Source organism: Pagrus major, chromosome 4, assembly GCF_040436345.1.
Source record: "Pagrus major chromosome 4, Pma_NU_1.0".
Lineage (NCBI taxonomy): Eukaryota > Metazoa > Chordata > Actinopteri > Spariformes > Sparidae > Pagrus > Pagrus major.
The window spans coordinates 21,121,570-21,138,800 of NC_133218.1; the positions used below are offsets into that span (position 1 = coordinate 21,121,570).

Genomic DNA, 17,231 nt, shown 5'->3' on the forward strand with positions numbered 1-17,231 from the left:
GTTATTTCATAATATCTTTTTTAGAATCATTGTCAGTTAGCACTGCTAATAATGCAGCACAACATGTATAAGGTGTACCCATTGTGTCTATATATATGTATATGTCTCTGTCTATATATACACTACATGCATGTATGAGCTGTAGCTCTAGACTGAAATTAAAATGGACAGGGCGGTTTTTCAAGGATGAAAGTGTGAGTCAGTGAATGCATAATTGAGAAGGATGCACAGTTATGATTTTATTACAGAAATTAAACTGTGGTTACATGATCCCAATAATGGGAAATAGTGACGTAAAGAGTTATTTAAAGGCTGAATAAATTACACTGATCAGACCGCATGTATGTACTGTTAAAATTGGATGCAAGCCCGGACAATAATTTATTTCATAAAGTACTGCTACAAGCAATCCTTCTACATTTCATGTAGATATTATTTATGAAATGTGGACGTAAATCTTTTTGTGTCAGGCACATTTAGCTATCATATTGTGCATTTATCTATTGTTCTTTCCACTAGTATGGAAGGTGCACTGTAATCTTTAACTTTATGTAGACTTTTAGCTTTAAGGAAGGATGCAGATTATATTATTATTTGTATGCTCTTGATTAATAAAGAACACAATCCACAATAGCCTTTTAATTATGTAACTGAGAGTCGTATGTACATAACAGTAAGCATCTAAAAAAGTATTTGAAATTTGTTTCAGTCCAAATTTGGAATATTATCATTTAAGTTTTTGTAAACTTCCCTGTTATTGGGTTTAAAGCGGACATGGCAATGCTTGGACATGTACTACAATAAGCCCCACTCAATCGGCCTCACTGAGTTTGAGCCAACTTGTCATCTCTATGTAGCCTTTTGCAATTAGCTAGCTAACTACATGTTGCCTCCATATTCTTTCTCTCTCTCTGCTCTTTGCCATCATGCTTGTTTGTGCTGTCTCTGGGTGCATATCCACCAGTGAAAATGGCAATGTGTCTTTCTGTTATTTCACAACTGTTTCAGTCCTCCACCACGCCGAGGTGGAGTCATCCACAAAAACTCCCTCAAATGCAGCACTCATTCCCCCTAGACTGGTTCAATAATTTCGCCCAGAAAGCTTCAGGTTTTGCAAAACAAGTATGTCTTGCAGCTGGAGCTATACCCTCTCTCTCTCCCCTACAGTCTCGTCCTCTCCAGACATTACGTGCCCTGATGTACTCAACAGGGGATTGATAAAGCAGGTTGCTAACCATAGATAAAGTTAAGCTATTCATTACATGTAACTGACTTATTAGTGTATTATTAGAATATATTCAAAGTTATCTAACTTTTATATGTTGTCAAAAAACAATATTTAGGAAATGTGAATCAAAACATGATCTTTCACGCCTACACAATCTTGAGAAATGCTCAAAACAGCTAAATGAACGTTTTTTTTCGATCTACCAATAGGTTTTGTAATTGTTATGAATGTTTAGTTCACCTAGTTTAGTTGTGGATGATTAACGAGGCACTCAACTTTGAATTCCCACTCAGTAAGCATTTTTATCATTTCAATCCAAATTTCCAAAGGCATGTATAAAGAAGGGTTGGACGGACAGACCATTGAGAAAAACCTTCAAAACTAAATGAAAGGAGTTCTCTTATTATAATAAGTTGCAGGGAAATTTAATAGCAGTGGTGACAAACTCCCTGGTGCTTTAATGTTTCATTTCCATTCAAGGAACTCTGGTCATCTGGCAGGAGTATTTTCTTCAAAAGTTACATTTCCCACAATGTGTTTCAATGAAATGTAGACCACCTGCAGTAAATATCATTACAGTCAATTTGAACTGCAATATTTCACAAAAGTTTCTGTGTTACATTTCCCCAAAGGTTCCCTGCTTACAGTTTTCCCTCTATAAAACTGGTTGCGAGTTTCCACATCATTTCATTATTCAATGTTTGGCCAGGACAGAATGTCTGCAGCACAACTATAAATCAAATTATATTACATGTCTGACTTTAAGTGTGTATTTTACTACTCTGAACAACTCGTCTCAGTTAACTGCTAAAAACATGGTCAACAAATAAAAAGCAACATGGCAAAGGGAAAATGTAGGCCTACACAAAACAATTACAATTGTATTGGCACATCTTTGATCTGTGTGTTTAACTTTAATAAGAGATATCATCATGTTGTAGAGTGTGTTTGGGCAAGTGTGATGGATTGGGTGAAAGGTTGCATGGAGAAACAAATGAGTGGATGATAGAGGGGGAGGGGGGATTAACAGGCATGCAGGGTATTTAGATAAATGACTACAGTATGTTATCAAGACGGGGGAGAAAAGAGAGCTGATTTACCTTTTGGTGGTGGAACAGCGTTGCACAATGATGTTCTCTTCGTTTGCCCCGCTGCACCTGAGAATTAAAAAAAACAAAGACATTCAGTGTCAACACATCATCACTTTCATAACTACACAGAGCACTTGAAAAGCTTCTGTAACCCTTATGTTGTTTTCTTTCATTTAAAAAGTTACTTAAGCACTAAATGTTGTCTGCCAGCTCACATTCTGTCACTTTTATTTATTGGATTTTAAAATCCGTAAAAAGTAATTGTGCAGACTTTACAGACGTTCAACCAACTAACAAGTTGTGGTTCTATCTTTTCTGAAGAAAAAGTCAGTCTAGCTATTAAAAATAGAATAAAATCTTATGCAAAAGCTCGAGCATGATGCACAGTGCACCATGGCAGAGAAGTGAACTGGCAATGGAACATTTTAGTCATAATAACTTGCTTGGAGACCAAGACAACCTAGAGTGGTTTGGGTCTTCTCTTATGATCTTTTAAAACATAAAAAATAACCCATAAGAGGCTGCTACTAATATCTGTATTCAAGGGTTGTCATATTCTTTATATAACTGACAATGAATTTAATAAAATTTAAAATGAGCCAGCAGTGGAGCAGAGGGACAGGTGCGCTGTTAACTGTCTTGCAAATGATAAGACACCATCATTATAATTGAGTATTGTCGGCCAGCTTTGGTTCATGCTCCACTGTTTGTCGTGGCTTATATGTCATGAGGGACTGGTGCTGCTAGGTCATGCAGAGATGACAGTTAAAAATGAGCTAGGCAATCTCATGGGTGCCACAATACACACTAGACCTGGACTAATGCCAAATACACAAGGCCTTATTGAACTTCCTTACTGGACACCTGACTGATATGTTTAACACATTCATCTTACAGCCAGGTGTCACATGTGTATACTTGTCGTTTAAGTTCACATTTTAGCATTATACTGTAGAACCATTGAACCTAGTGCAAAACATTTACTGGGAAATGACACTACAATTATATAATTGCAGTCATCAAACAAAAGCAGCATGTACGTAAGGGGATACTGTTCCTATATGTAACACACCATGTACTGTAGCTACTATGTGCAGCCTCCTGGGATTTAACACATCCTGATCAAAACAATACGTTGTGAAATGGACATGTTAGCTATAATTTTCATCTTAGCCAGACCTATTCAACTGGCAGGCCGTGGGCCAAATGTGGCCCTTTAACATCCTCATTCCGGCCCCTTGATCATTTTGTTGTCGGCATTTATTAGCTGTGTTCTGTTGCACAAAAATACTTGCATTCAATTAATGTATTGACCCAGGCTGTTTAAGCAGGGGTATTAAATAATAGTCTTAATTTTTCAATTTCCTTTTTAGATTTAATGTTTAAAAAACTATTTCCTGTACATTGAGAGCAAACGTAACCAAATACAAATTCCTTGTTTGTGTACACATACTTGGCCAATAAAGCTGATTCTGATTATCAAACTGACAAAATATTTCTACGATTAAAAAGGTGCATTGATTTTTTCCTGCACTTTTGAAGATATGTTTTTTTTTTAAACTGTTAAAACTAATAAACAAAGCAGAGAGAAAAAAAGGTGCATTGTTTTAACACATTTATAATCTGAGTTTTACAGGCCAGACATAGCGAATGTAAAATCCCCCTTGGCCGTCCAATAGAAGTAGTTGAAACGGCCTGGTCAAAACATTTGAGGTATTCATATACACTGATATAACTTTGGTTCAGTAACCTCTCACATATTGTGTCTTATACACATTACATGTGGGTATATTTATCTTAGAGGGCTGCCCAGTAATGTTGAAACACTGTGTGTTTGCACTGCAACATTATTGGGGCGACCTGCCACCACATAAAATGTCGCCACCTCTATATTTTTTCCCCACCAACACAAGATGATTAATGCATGTGTCTTATTGGGTTTTCTTTGCCTGATTTTCCCAAATGTATTTAGTAGCTCCTCTGTATCATCTCAGTTGCACTTTAAAGTCTTTTTTAACTTTTTGTTTTGTTTTTTTTTTTCATTTTTAAGTCACTTTCTATTGAGTGGCGACTGGCTGATGTAAACCCCTGTACTGGCAGAATTATGAACTGGCTGAAAAATGCATTTCCTACTGCTGCAGCTTCATATAAAAAAAATTTAACTCGCGAGACAAAAGTTGACTTATAAAATGAAGAAGTCACAGGAAATGCAATGTGTTTGTCAGCCTCGGTGAGCTGCAGATAACATGCTGCACACCTCCAACTTCTCAGTGAGGTAACCAACTCCTTTCACTGTATCCTGGTGGCAGACTCATGCTATAGGCAGCAGAAAATCATACATCCAAAAGGCACCAAAGTCTGACTTCTACAATTTTGCTAGTTTCGGTGTCCCCAGAATTCTAGGACATGTAGAATTAAACCTCAATTGCTATTATCACCGGTAACCACAGGTGTAGCCTAATCAACCGGGACTAAAACTATTTTGAAGTTGCCATTGATGTTTGAGTGTTTTTATTGTTGTACAAAAACATAACTTTAGAGCTTTATTTACTGATTAAGATGAAACTGGATCATGTTTTATGGAGAAAATATTTTCTGGGTTTCTGTTTACTGCCCTCTGACAGCTCTGCTTTAGCTCAGGACAGACAGCTTTACTTGTTGCTACAGTAACGGCTAAATTTTGCTAGCCAGAAGCCTCTCAATGAACACCTACGGACCGGGGACACATGCAGGCTCCAAAAATGATGGGAAGCCAGTTATAGTGCCAAGGTGAGTTTCCCGAGGGACATATACCAGTACCTTTGCTGCTAAAGTAACAGCTAACTGCTTCTGAATGTAGCTGCTGGTAGCATCTAAGCTCGATTAGCTGTGCAGCTAGGTTTGCTGCCTCGGTTAAGAATTAAAGAAAAAATAATAAAAAAAATCCCCAGCATTCACAAGTTTGGTAATTTAACCCAAACAGTCTGAATGCATGATAAATAAACAACAACAGGAGAGTATGATGACTTACTGCAGGGGCTACTCTGGTGGTATAGCAGATGTGAGAAAGACAGGACAGGTGCCAACTCGCTGCGGAGCCCAGCGCTTCCTGCCTCATTCGTCTCCTGTGATTCCTCTCCCGTCCCGTCACCTTTTAGCTGCTGTCCCGCCCCTTCCTGGTCTGCCCAGACCACGCCTCTCTCCCTCAACACAAGGTGCTCAAGTTCATGGTTCTCCATCTCTTCTGCTGCTGTGACCAGCCCAGCCCCATGCAACGCAGAGTAATTCCGACTATAAGCCGGCAACAAGATGTTTACCATTCTGAAATGCAATGGAAAAATAACATTGAGACATTTTTTCAGGGAAAATCACAGCGGGGTGAAGTGCAGGTGCAGGCTGCACTTAGTAATAGTTAATTGAATAAGAATTGGTTCTATGTATTGTCGACCTACTTCTGCATGCGCTTGTTCTCCTGATCCTGCAGTGTAGTGAGCTTGACCATCTGCTTGATGTGTTGTTCGAGATCATTTACCTGCAGCTCCAATCTGTGGCAACACAGGTCCTTCTCTAACACCTAAACAAGGGGGAGAAGTGAGATCAGGGAGTAGAGATGATGAGGAAACAGCTATTCTAAAATAACAGCATATTGAAAAAAGCACTCTGGTGAGGAAACAAGAGGTGGTTGGGGGTCAGAATACTAGAGATAAGATGCAAAGTTCTGTTTTCATCCATGTTTCATCAGAAAAGCTGTCTGCTCAGGGTAAGGGAGGGGAGTTGGAAAAAAAAAAAAAAAGAACTCTGACGTAAAGAAAATACGAAACAACAGCAGAGAGAACATTTGACCGGTGGGTGCGTCATAGTTCTGGGTCAGTTCCTGGAAGAAAGGATAAAGAAGAAAAAAATAACATGGGCATGGTTTTAGGTAACTGGCTGCTGTGTGAGGGATGAGTAAAGGGTATTGATTTATTCTCTTCAGTGATCCACGAGTGAGCTGGAGAAATAAAATGAGCACGGTTCTAATTACTGGGAGAACAGATGGGAAGAAAACAAAGACAGTCACGACACCAGTAGAGACACAGCCTACCTTCCAAAATAAACAAACAAAAAACACCAAGCAATGAGTTTTGAAGGATGTAACCCACATTGTTAAGTTTTTCTATATATTTAATCATGCGCATTTGTTTTCTTGCATTAACTCCAACTATTTCATCGTGCATAAGTATCTAGGTTTTCTCAATGCTTATCTGCAGTCCATTTATGTACTCAATCAACAATGATAGTGTGAAGTGTTTTTGAAATCTGTAGAAGCATACTTGCACAGTTTCAATTAGATACAGTTTTCTGAAGTTACAACAGAATTCAACTTGTACTTGCAGTTCTTATAATAAAAAAATAAAAAGTTTACACACACACAAAAAAGAAACCATCCGTCCCAAAAATGTAATTTTGCTGTTTTTCAGCACCAGTGAATTTGAAAAGGGTCAATAAATATACTCTATTTACCTCTGAGGTCTGATCATTTGACTTCAGCAGTTTAATCTCATTCTCAACACGATGAAGCCAGCCGTCATTGTCCAGGAACCGTGTTTCTGCCTCCTTCAAACGTTTGCAAATGTGTTGCTGCTGAGTGCGCAAGCTGGCAATCTTCCGTTCGTGCTTACAAGTGGCCTATTGAAACCAACAACAACATGTCAGTTAAGTGACATCATGCATCATCAATTGTTTGTGCTAATATTAGTATTACATAATATAAACTGTGTATGTGGCTTTAATTGTTAAGAATTTACTGTTGGAGAGGTAAATCTGAAAAAACATTATCTTAAGACTGAGGATATTTCTAAATTAAAGTTTTAAAATGCAGACAGAAGCTTTAGTACCACTCTCAGAAAAACTGTTCCTACAGTTTAGTTTGTTTTGGATGACAGGGGACCATTCTGCAAAGTTTGGTACCATAAATTCTTGAGAATTTAACCTTTTATACTTTAAGTGGCATTTACAGCTGGGACTAACTCTGGGTAGCAAATGGCAGAGAAGAGCCAGGAACTGGGGAGCAGTGACTCTGTCCTGTAGTGGCGTAAATGAGAAGCTAAGACAACTATAGAGAACAGAGAAGTGAAATGATGACTCAGCAGCTGTTTTTCTGCAGGGATGATGGAATCTGTGGATAGCAGCGTAAGCACCAGCTACCTTCTCAGTCTTTTCTTTGGCACAGAAGTATTGGACCTGCAGGTTGTCCTCCTCGCTGTAGCGCTGGCGCAGCTCATTCTCCTTCAGTTGTCTCTCCAGATCCAGCTGTTCTCTCCTGATTTGGGCCCGGCCCGAGAAGATTTGCTGCAGAGCTTCTGACACCCTAGAGGGAGAGAGAAGAGTAATGTTCGAATGTTGTAAACTTTGCTTTGAAAGGGCTGCATGAGGAAATTTGAACTTAGCATACATGAATTACGTCAAACTTTACTAAAAAAAAGAAAAAAAAGAAAAAAAGAATTAATTTGCATCTTAAAATAGACAAATATCTACAAGTTTAGTCTAATCCCATCAATTACAATAGCTTTGAAATATATTGTGTCTTGAAGCTGTAATGCTCAGTTTTTGTCAATGAGGCCTTCATTCAACTCTGGCCATTTTTGAGGTTGTAGTAGTTTTGTATTATACTGAAAGTTAATGTTTGTTTTCTTTTGTCCACTTGACAAATTGACATAAATTCACATGTAAGGAGCAAGTTTATATTAATTGTTGTGCCAAGACCACTGAAAAAACTTTTGTTCATGTATTCAACACATCCCAAAAAGGCCATGAGTTATTTAATAGCTTTAAAAAGACATTTAAACCAGAATTTTACAGCTGTTAATGATAATGTAAAAGTATACCAATTAAATAAATCAAATACTTAATAATTAATTATGGATGTGTTAAGGCCTGAGCCAATTATTAAGTCATGTGTTAACCTTTAAATACAATCTAAATCTTTCACAAGATGCCAATGCTGTTCAGACTGAGTCAGGGAGATATTCTTAGCAATATGATGTATATATGTATTCCTGGCATGGAGTTGAGGTGATATCCAGATTGGATGCAAGTGGCTGTCTAGTTGAGTTAAAGCAGGAGGAGAGACAGGAGAGGCATGCAGGTAAATAAGACTGGAGAGCTGTCGCTGAAATGTGACTGCACTCTTCAATGCAACTCCAGTGACGTAGGAGACGTCGTGGCCTTGCTAGACTGCTGAATTTTTAATAGTGTGAGAAGCGTGCAGCCTCTATTCAGAGCCTCTCACTGTGCGAGTTGTGAATTCTGATGCCAGTGAATGAAATGTGTGGGAGTGAGACTCATTCAGCTTTTCCATGTCCCCCGCCCCCAACCCAAATACCCCGACAGATGCCACTGTGTGCCTTAAAGACGACTAGATAGGATGAGGCTGATTTAATTCATGTAAAGGAAAGAAATGAGTGTATATCATTTGAATTAAAATGAAGGCACGACATAGCTGTGCTTATCAAAATGAAAACTCCACATTAAGATAAAATAAGATGGTTAAGCTAATGTTGAATATAGCATGTCTTTTAAACATTAGTTTACCATTATACACAGAGGTACCTACTGCACATTTATGGCCAACGGAAAAAGAATATGCAACATTTCCAATGCCAGCGGTTTTCCGTCTTGATCCTTGGGCCTCAAAGCACATCTGGTTTTTAATCCAAGAAATAAAAAGTCCCTAATTGGGTAGCGAGCTTAAAAACCGTCTGCACTCAACCCTACGTAATGTTTAATTTAATGTATCATCCTGTTTCAGTTAAAGAAAAATCAAATGTTTGCGTACACATGACAGTAATTTACACAATAACAAAAAGGAGTTATACAGAATAAAGCTTTCTTTACCTTGAATTTGTCTGAAAGTTTAATTAATTACTGACACACTGTTTATCAATATTTTAGTACCTGCCTGCTCTCTGCAGGTTCACTAACAACAGTACAGGTCAGGAGTGAATGTGGAAAAAAGTCAAACAGGTCGAAGAGTATAAATAATATTGCTGTGCTACAGAGCTCAAATTCTTACATAGGTGCTGCTACAGACCTGATAATCCAAACTATCATTTAAAAAAAAAAAATCTTTTCTTGTTTTGAAGGTATTCTCAAACAGTCGAAGTGTCTTCATATGATGCATTTCCTTTTCGCCGAGACCTTTTACAGAGGGGCATTAGACGGTTATAGACAAAAAACTAATAGACTATCAATTGTAGAGTAAGACAAGGACGCTGACAAAAAAAAATAGTATTTTGAGAGGACATTTTTGTTTTGTTCAGCATGAGGTCACTGCTGAAAATTTACCATTTTCCAGGAAGTAACAGTTTTCCAGGCAGCGCAAGAGCCCATTTCATGGGAGTGACACAAACAAGTTGTGTAAAAAAAACAAAAAACAAACCAAAACAAAACAGAACAAAAAAATAGGTAAACTAGGTGTAATGTAAGCGGATCCACATGAGGTATGGGAACGGATCAAGGCTTTTATCAGCAATTTAGCAACATTGGATCATCAATGCTGACACTTTGTTTCGAGTACACTCTGGGTAGGTCGGCTGTCAAGAATACCACTAATGCTTTGTGTTGCGAGTGTGTCTGCGTGGCAGCACAAACAAATAATCAGCAGCTAGCATTTTCAACTAATGATATCCACTCTGACACTGTGCGGTGCCGATCAAAGCAAGTGGAACTGCTTTGGGGGGGAAAAAAAGAAGAAAAATCTGCTTTGCCTCTATTTTAGCAACATTTTACCAGTGTACCACACCTTGAAAGCGCTGCTCCTGGTAGAAAACTACATTTGAACTTTGTGATTCTGTTTATGGAAAGGGTGAGGACAGGCTATTCAAACATTATCTCCGCAGGGAAAAAAATATATACAGTATATGGGCCACTATTAAATAATTACAAACAAACTATTTTAATTAGGTGCAGCCTAGAAACAGAAGCAGAGACTATCTTGTTGGATGACCTCAGCATTGCATCACGAGGCCTATCAGTGTAGTGGAGTGCAAGGGATTTGAAAAGCTAGTTTGGTACCAAGAGCCCGAGTACTTCATGCCATCGAGAGCCACAGTGACTAAACGCATGGAAAGGCACTTTGAAAAGAAGGATTAGCTAAAAGAGAAGCTAGCCTGGATAGCCAAGCTAACTTTAGCTCTGACAACCGACTGCTGAACAGCTACTTCTAATTTCTTCACTGCTGGCTAGGAGATGCAGTCCAGTGTGCAGATTTCTCCCGCATAGCAACAAAACAAAGTGTGGAAAGTCCACCCATGCCATACTAGTGTGCTCCTCAGTCAGAGCCCCTCGTCTGGTAGATGTCAGACAACCTCACCGTGAAGCTGACGCAGTGCGACAGAACTCATTGAGTCAATTGGAAAAGGTCAAAAGGAAAGCGCTTCTTGTAGTTCATGTAATTTTGCACTTCATTTTCTTAATAATTAACTGGTTAGTAAATGGATGTTGCTCCATCTAAAGCAAAAATAACAGAAAGTGACATCCCTATTCACCAGCACTGGATGGTCTCTACCTCTTTAGCCACACATTGCTGGAAAACTGCAGCTAAAGGAAGCCAAATATCGTTGGTTCTTGTTCATGAGTGATGATAGGTGGACTAGTATCTCATAGGAAGTATCACAGGTGTTGCAATGGACTGTCATGAGCACCGACGATACAAATTGCCAAAATTACTTTTCTTAATGCTTGGGTTCCACGGGGACAGGGTGAGGGGTTCAGACATCTACAAGGAGACTGGCGTAAAGCTGTTGTTCGCTTACATTGAAAGAAGCTAATTGAGGTGGGTGGGGTGTCTGACTAGGATGTGGCCTGAATGGCTCCCTGTGGAGGAATTTCAGGCAAATCCAGCTGGGAGGAAACCCTAAGGCAGACAGGGAGCGCGCTGGAAGGATTATATAGCCCGTTTGGCTTTGGAATGCCTCGGGAAAAACCCAGGAAGAGTTGGAGAAAGTCAGCAGGGAGAGGAGCTCCTGCTTGTCCAAACTAAAGGCTACTATGCTAGGTCATGCACACTAGCACAAAATGGTTCAGTAATTCAACAATAGGTCACTAGACAACTACTACATAAGACTATAAAATTGTTATATACTTAATGTGATTGTAGTTCTGCTGATCCCACTGAGAATCAACACCACAGACTCCACTCGGCACATTCTTCAACCACTTTGCCTAATTACACCTTACACTTCCTGATCTACTTCATTATAAATCATGATGGATATAAAGCAATCAGATGCATTTGTAAAACCACAGGTCCCATGAATGTAACACAAGTGCACAACATGTTGACAAATGCAGGCTAAGTGCAATCAGTGCCTGCATTCCAATTGCAATGTTTACAATAACATGGGTTTATGACACATGAACAAACAACTACTGATACTGTATGTCTCACGTGACACTCTGAATCACACTCATGTACATGCTTACCTTTTGAACTCTGCTTGTTTCTGGGAAGAGATCATGTTAGAAGCGCCAGGCACCATGTTCTTCTTCTCATAGTCTTTTAGTTTCTGCTTCAACTGTAGAATCTGTAAGATGCAACAGAAAATTGAAATAACTGTTCGAAATGAACCACTGATCATGGTGACCAGGTTGATCAGGTTTTGTGGATTTTCTTTCTTTTTAAATTAAGTACGGTGGTGTTGGTTGTTTCATATTACCTCTTGCTGTTGCTTCTCACATATGACTGCGTATTGGCCAATGTGACTGTCCAGGCTTACAACGTTACTCTTCAGCTGGAAGGTAAGCATAGAGAGAAAAAATGTGACAATTAAAAAGAAATCCATACATGTACAGTCCAAGAATCACAGCAGTTATATTAGAATTAACAGTTCTAAAACAACATAACTTAAATACTAACCGAGGACTTAATCTCCTTGGCCCTGTTGGCATACTTAAGTGTGTTGTGGGTGTCATCATATGACTTGGATGAGGGGCTAACATTGGCAATCATAACTGTCCTGCAATTGCCTCCCAGGGAATCTTTAAGTAGCCGTGTCAGCTTGCTGTCCCTGTATGGTATATGAGTCTTCTTACTCTGAAACAAAAGAGAAAATTGAACATTATCCCGAAAAATCAGACCACCCTAGATGTTTGGTATCACTTAAAGTGTACACAAAGCAAGTCAGAAATATGAAAAATGGTAGGGTTCCGATTGAGAAATTACATCTAATGAAAGTTTGAAAGGGAATAAATGTGAGGTTCTGCCTTAATATGCATTCTCCATCTGGACAAGCTCTGATCACTATTTGGTAGGGAACAATAATCCTCAAAGGGAACATGGTTCAGTATGGAGCGTTCATTTTAGGGTTAAAACGAGGAGCAACCAGCCACAACACTGGAGTATTTCTGCAGCTGGTCTGTGAACACAGCACAGTCAGTAATAATGGCATTAGATAAACTACAGCTGCTAAGGTGAGTCACAATCTCGTGGGCATTTGGATTGCAGAAAGTCACATTAAAGTTAAGTAAGAAAAAAGGCGGGTAAAATGATCTCTTTTGGGGTTCCCAGCTGTGCCTGCACTTCTCCCTGGAAATAACCTAAGTCTACATCTGGATTTAAAGACCTTTACTAAAGTTCATGTCAGGTCCAGGGAGAGAAAATCTAATTTTTGGTAAGGGCAGACATTTAACGTCTTCTTTCTTTTTATTGAAGCGTGCCGTCCACTGTCACATCTCAAAACAACAGGTAAGTCAGTTAGATCTGTTCTTGTTGAAAATCTTTCAGTTGGCAAACAAAACTATTAATTACTAATTTACGTTGCTCAGGGCTATGTCACAGGTTTTGTTGCTCTGATTGGTTGTAGGTCTGTCCAATTGCATTCAGAGGCATTTTAGTCAGCACCCTTTGATAACGCACATTTGACATCAAAAATGAACTGAGGTTCCAGACTAATTTGCATTGCTATCAATCTAACAATAATCAGAAAAAAAATCTGGGAGCTAATTTACAGTGCTACAGAGACAGAAGGGGCTAATGATTGGCTATGCTGAGCCTGTGGTGCTCTGTTCTGTTGATTACTTTCAATATTTTTTATTAATAAAGCAGATCACGCAATACAAAATACAATATCCAATGAATGGACATGTCTTTTTGTTTCTGTTGTCAGAGAACTGCTTGAGCTTAAAATAGTGATTTAAACACAGGTAGGAAATGCAAATTGTAAACAATAATCCCAGTGCTGGAACATGGAGACCCTAGTTTTTAATATTTGAGTACAAACTAAGCTATCAGAGAACACTGCTGCAAGGAGCATGACCATATCAGAAAATACTGACAACCACACATAAGCATTTTCAAAAAGCTCAGTTTTCTCTGTCCACAAACCGCATCAATGAGCAAAATTGCCACTTTCAATGCATCAACTTTGGACAACATTTCCAAAAAGCCCCTTTTTGTGGGTGGGAAACACCCTGTTCCTCACTCCGTTATGGTCGTCCAAAGGGATGCGTCGTAATAAGTATCTACTTCGCCTAAGGCAAACAACTTGCACAAAAACCTCTGTGCAGCATAGCATGGAGATGACATACTGAACAGCCCAAACAGAAGCGGCAGACATTCTTCTCACTCAAACGAATGGCACATCAGCCCAGACACAAGTGGGGACATTTTTCCTGTAAATAATGGCCACAACATGAATACCATGCCTGCCAACAGTAACACTGGAGCATCAATAACCATGAGGATCGGGTGGGGAAGGAGTGGGGATTAGCTGTGGGCATTGTATGTTGAGGACACTCAAACGATGAGTCAATGGCTGCAACACTCAAGAACGGCGGGTACAATACTAACTGGACAGTGTCCATGAAAGAATGAAATTTTAACTCAAGAATGAAGTAACCTGTTGAAGAAGGATCACATTTCAACATGGCTGTGGTACATTTGCACAGCACTTCCTAAATGCATGTGGCCTGCTTGTGCCTTGTCCCTTGAGACTGGTGTGTAAAATGAGAAGACTGCTTGACAGGTTAATGTATGCAACTGGAATGAAATAATACCCAAATACTCAGTTGACTCTCCACTTCCCAGACTCTCTTTTCCATATGGAGGCTAGTGCTACTTCATATACTTACAACCACAAAAATTTCCATATGCATCGATGATTTGCTGATGCATAAAACGCTGCTTACTACTAGACTTTTCATTTGCTAGCAGCTCTTGGTGTGTGTAAAACTCTGCACATTTTCTGCAATACACTTCATCGGTGCACATCTCTGGACACATCTATATGCAATTCTTTTTCAACGTTTTTTTTGACTGTGATAATGACAAAGACACTGTGCACTAAAATAAACATTCTTTGTCAGATTGTCTGTAAGCATCTGCAGTGGATAATGTAGTTGATCAGTATCGTCACTTTACAACACCAGAGTTGCAAAACAAAACTGAGTTCTGAGTTTTTTATGCTACATCACAGAAACCACAACAACAAAAACATTTTTTTTTAAATAAATCAATTTTAAAGAAGCAAGATGATATATTAATATCAGAAATGTTTTACTTCCTACTAGCAGTATTGGTCCCAAAAAATCGAGTATTAGTCAGATTTTAACTTTAGTTCTAACTATTGAATCTTCCTTGACTTTGCCTTATTTGTAAATCACTGTGTTATCATTGCAAAAGTTTATGAATAAAACATAATTCTAACTTTTATTAAGCTGTGAATCACAAAGTAGCATTTCATCTGTTATCAAGCTAACCAAACTCTTTGTACAGTTTCTGGTCTGACAGATGCTGCTGTGCGCAGCTGTCTTCGCTAACCAGGAGGTGTCTTTCTTCTGTGCATTCAAAATTCGGAGTGTCACAACACCAAGTACACAACACAGTTTGAATGTTAACTCTTTTGGTGAGCAGATCACCAAGTTCAACTTCCAGCTGTCACTGAGACATCTGACAGTTTGCTCCCAGCAATAGAAAATGTGAAACACTTAAATATTTAAGGGGAGACCACATATCCAAGTTTTTTCTTTTTCCAAGATTTCTTTATTATTTAAAAACAGTCCAAATGTTTAAAGGTTTCCCAGGGTCTCAGAAACGTGTGGGGGACCCTGCTAATGGGGCACAATGGACCTAATGCCAACATTACATGGATATAAACACTGTAGGAGCTATATATTTGCGTTAGATTTGTTTTTTGTTTATTTTCACTTATTTTGGTGTGGTGACGTGATGTGGGAGGGACCCCTTAATTAAACTACATACTTTCACCTGTCACCTGGATGCCGGTGTTAGAGAGAGGGGGTGACCTGGGAGCGCACATTTTTTAGTTTACCCCACGTTTAAGCTCACAGTCTTTACCAGTTTTTCGTTCCTTGAATTATGCAATAAAACCTTTAAAACGGAACAACTTGGAGTGTACATTGATGATTGAGCAGCGTGTAATAAAAAGGTTAATTCTCCCAGTCTTAGCCTGTCAGCGGCTCCAGGAAGCAAGAAGCTGCTATAAACACATTCATACCAGTATGAATTGATAGTACTCCGGTTAATTTCATCCTGGGCCCTATATGGCTGATTTAATTTCCCTTAGTTTGCATTCGGGGGCCACCTACATGCATGAAAAATAAAAACTGTGCAGCGTGTTTAAAGCAATGCACCAGAAATCTGCTCTATTTTTGAGCACTGCTCATCTAAGTCATCCTTATCTGCTTTGACTGTGATTTAGCTAATTAAAATGAAAAGTTCTTGTTCATGTGGCCATTACATTACTTCTGCAATGCTACAGAATATGTAAGGTAAAAGAAACTCACCTTTGGGTCAGCAAGAGCATTGATAACATTTCCCAGGGCAAGGAGCGAACGATTGATGTTAGCACCTTCCCGCAAACGTGCCCCTTTGGCGTTGGTGGCGCTGGCTCTTTCTGAGCCTGCCAGATCAATAAGGCTCATTTTGGCAATGCAGACATTAGGATTGAGACTGGCAGTTTTGTCCTGTTGTCTCAGATATATCTGGAGAAAAGAATACAAAAAAGTAAATTCAAGACTATCAAGAAGTAAATGTATTCTCTTATATGCTGAAGATATTAGTGACAGCCCACTTGAGTTTGGGGAGTGGGAACAGTTTACTTTTAAGCATGTATATTTCAGTTTCTTTTTTGTTAGTTATTGACTGTTTCTGTTGTTTTTTTAGACCAGATGGAAATACCTGAAATACAGCATGGGACCGGGAAGAGGTGGCATTCATATCGGTAGGGTGCTGTGTCCTGTTGCGATTGCCAGAATCCAAAGCCTCTAGGATGTGCTCTGCAGATTTAGGCTATATAGGGGGAAAAAAAGAGATGGTGTGTGACCCAGTAAAAGGCCTGATTTGGAACCCCCACAGTGGGATTTACACAGCACAGCAACAGAACAGTAAGGGGGCTCAACATTAAATAATGTGTGTACTGTATCTAACCCAGGAATATAGAACAATATTTGGACAGTGTTTGGATTTGATCATTTTCTCAATTACGTAGGAAACACCCAACATACTGTCTCACAGACTACACTTATTCTATGTAACTGACATTACAATAAAAAAGTCTCGATTCTGTTCTTCCACAGGACCTTCATTTATTGAGAGCGGAAGCCACTAGAGAAAACAGTTTACCTGAACATTTGTATACACGTCACATAGTTAGGGGTGACTGTTGTGATCAGTTTCCATCAACTACCTAAACTGTCGCTCTCATCCAGACTATTTTTTGATAATGTCTTAACACAGGAACTGCATTTCTAATCATCAGAGCTTGCAGGGAGCCTGTTTCCTGCCATTTATTCTTGCAGAACATCTAAAGAATTGGAAAATATGCTTTCTTAATTAAAAACATCACATTATGTACTGCAAAAGCAACTGAGAGACATCTAAATTATACCGACAGTTAATCAATAGACTTTAAAATAACATCCATATTTACCTT

General features: G+C 38.9%; 1 protein-coding gene across 2 annotated transcripts in view; it reads right to left on the minus strand.

Annotated features, from left to right (window-relative positions):
• Positions 1-17,231, minus strand: part of kif18a (kinesin family member 18A) — a 29,755-nt gene that overhangs the window by 7,769 nt on the left and 4,755 nt on the right. For both annotated transcript variants that reach the window (XM_073464709.1, XM_073464707.1), the window contains exons 5-14: positions 16,478-16,588; positions 16,084-16,281; positions 12,197-12,373; positions 11,997-12,071; positions 11,764-11,864; positions 7,486-7,648; positions 6,802-6,966; positions 5,751-5,872; positions 5,330-5,619; positions 2,329-2,385 (exon numbers count right to left, since the gene is read on the minus strand). In XM_073464709.1, the coding sequence (XP_073320810.1) occupies positions 2,329-2,385; positions 5,330-5,619; positions 5,751-5,872; positions 6,802-6,966; positions 7,486-7,648; positions 11,764-11,864; positions 11,997-12,071; positions 12,197-12,373; positions 16,084-16,281; positions 16,478-16,588 (1,459 nt within the window). The remainder of the gene's footprint in view (positions 1-2,328; positions 2,386-5,329; positions 5,620-5,750; positions 5,873-6,801; positions 6,967-7,485; positions 7,649-11,763; positions 11,865-11,996; positions 12,072-12,196; positions 12,374-16,083; positions 16,282-16,477; positions 16,589-17,231) is intronic.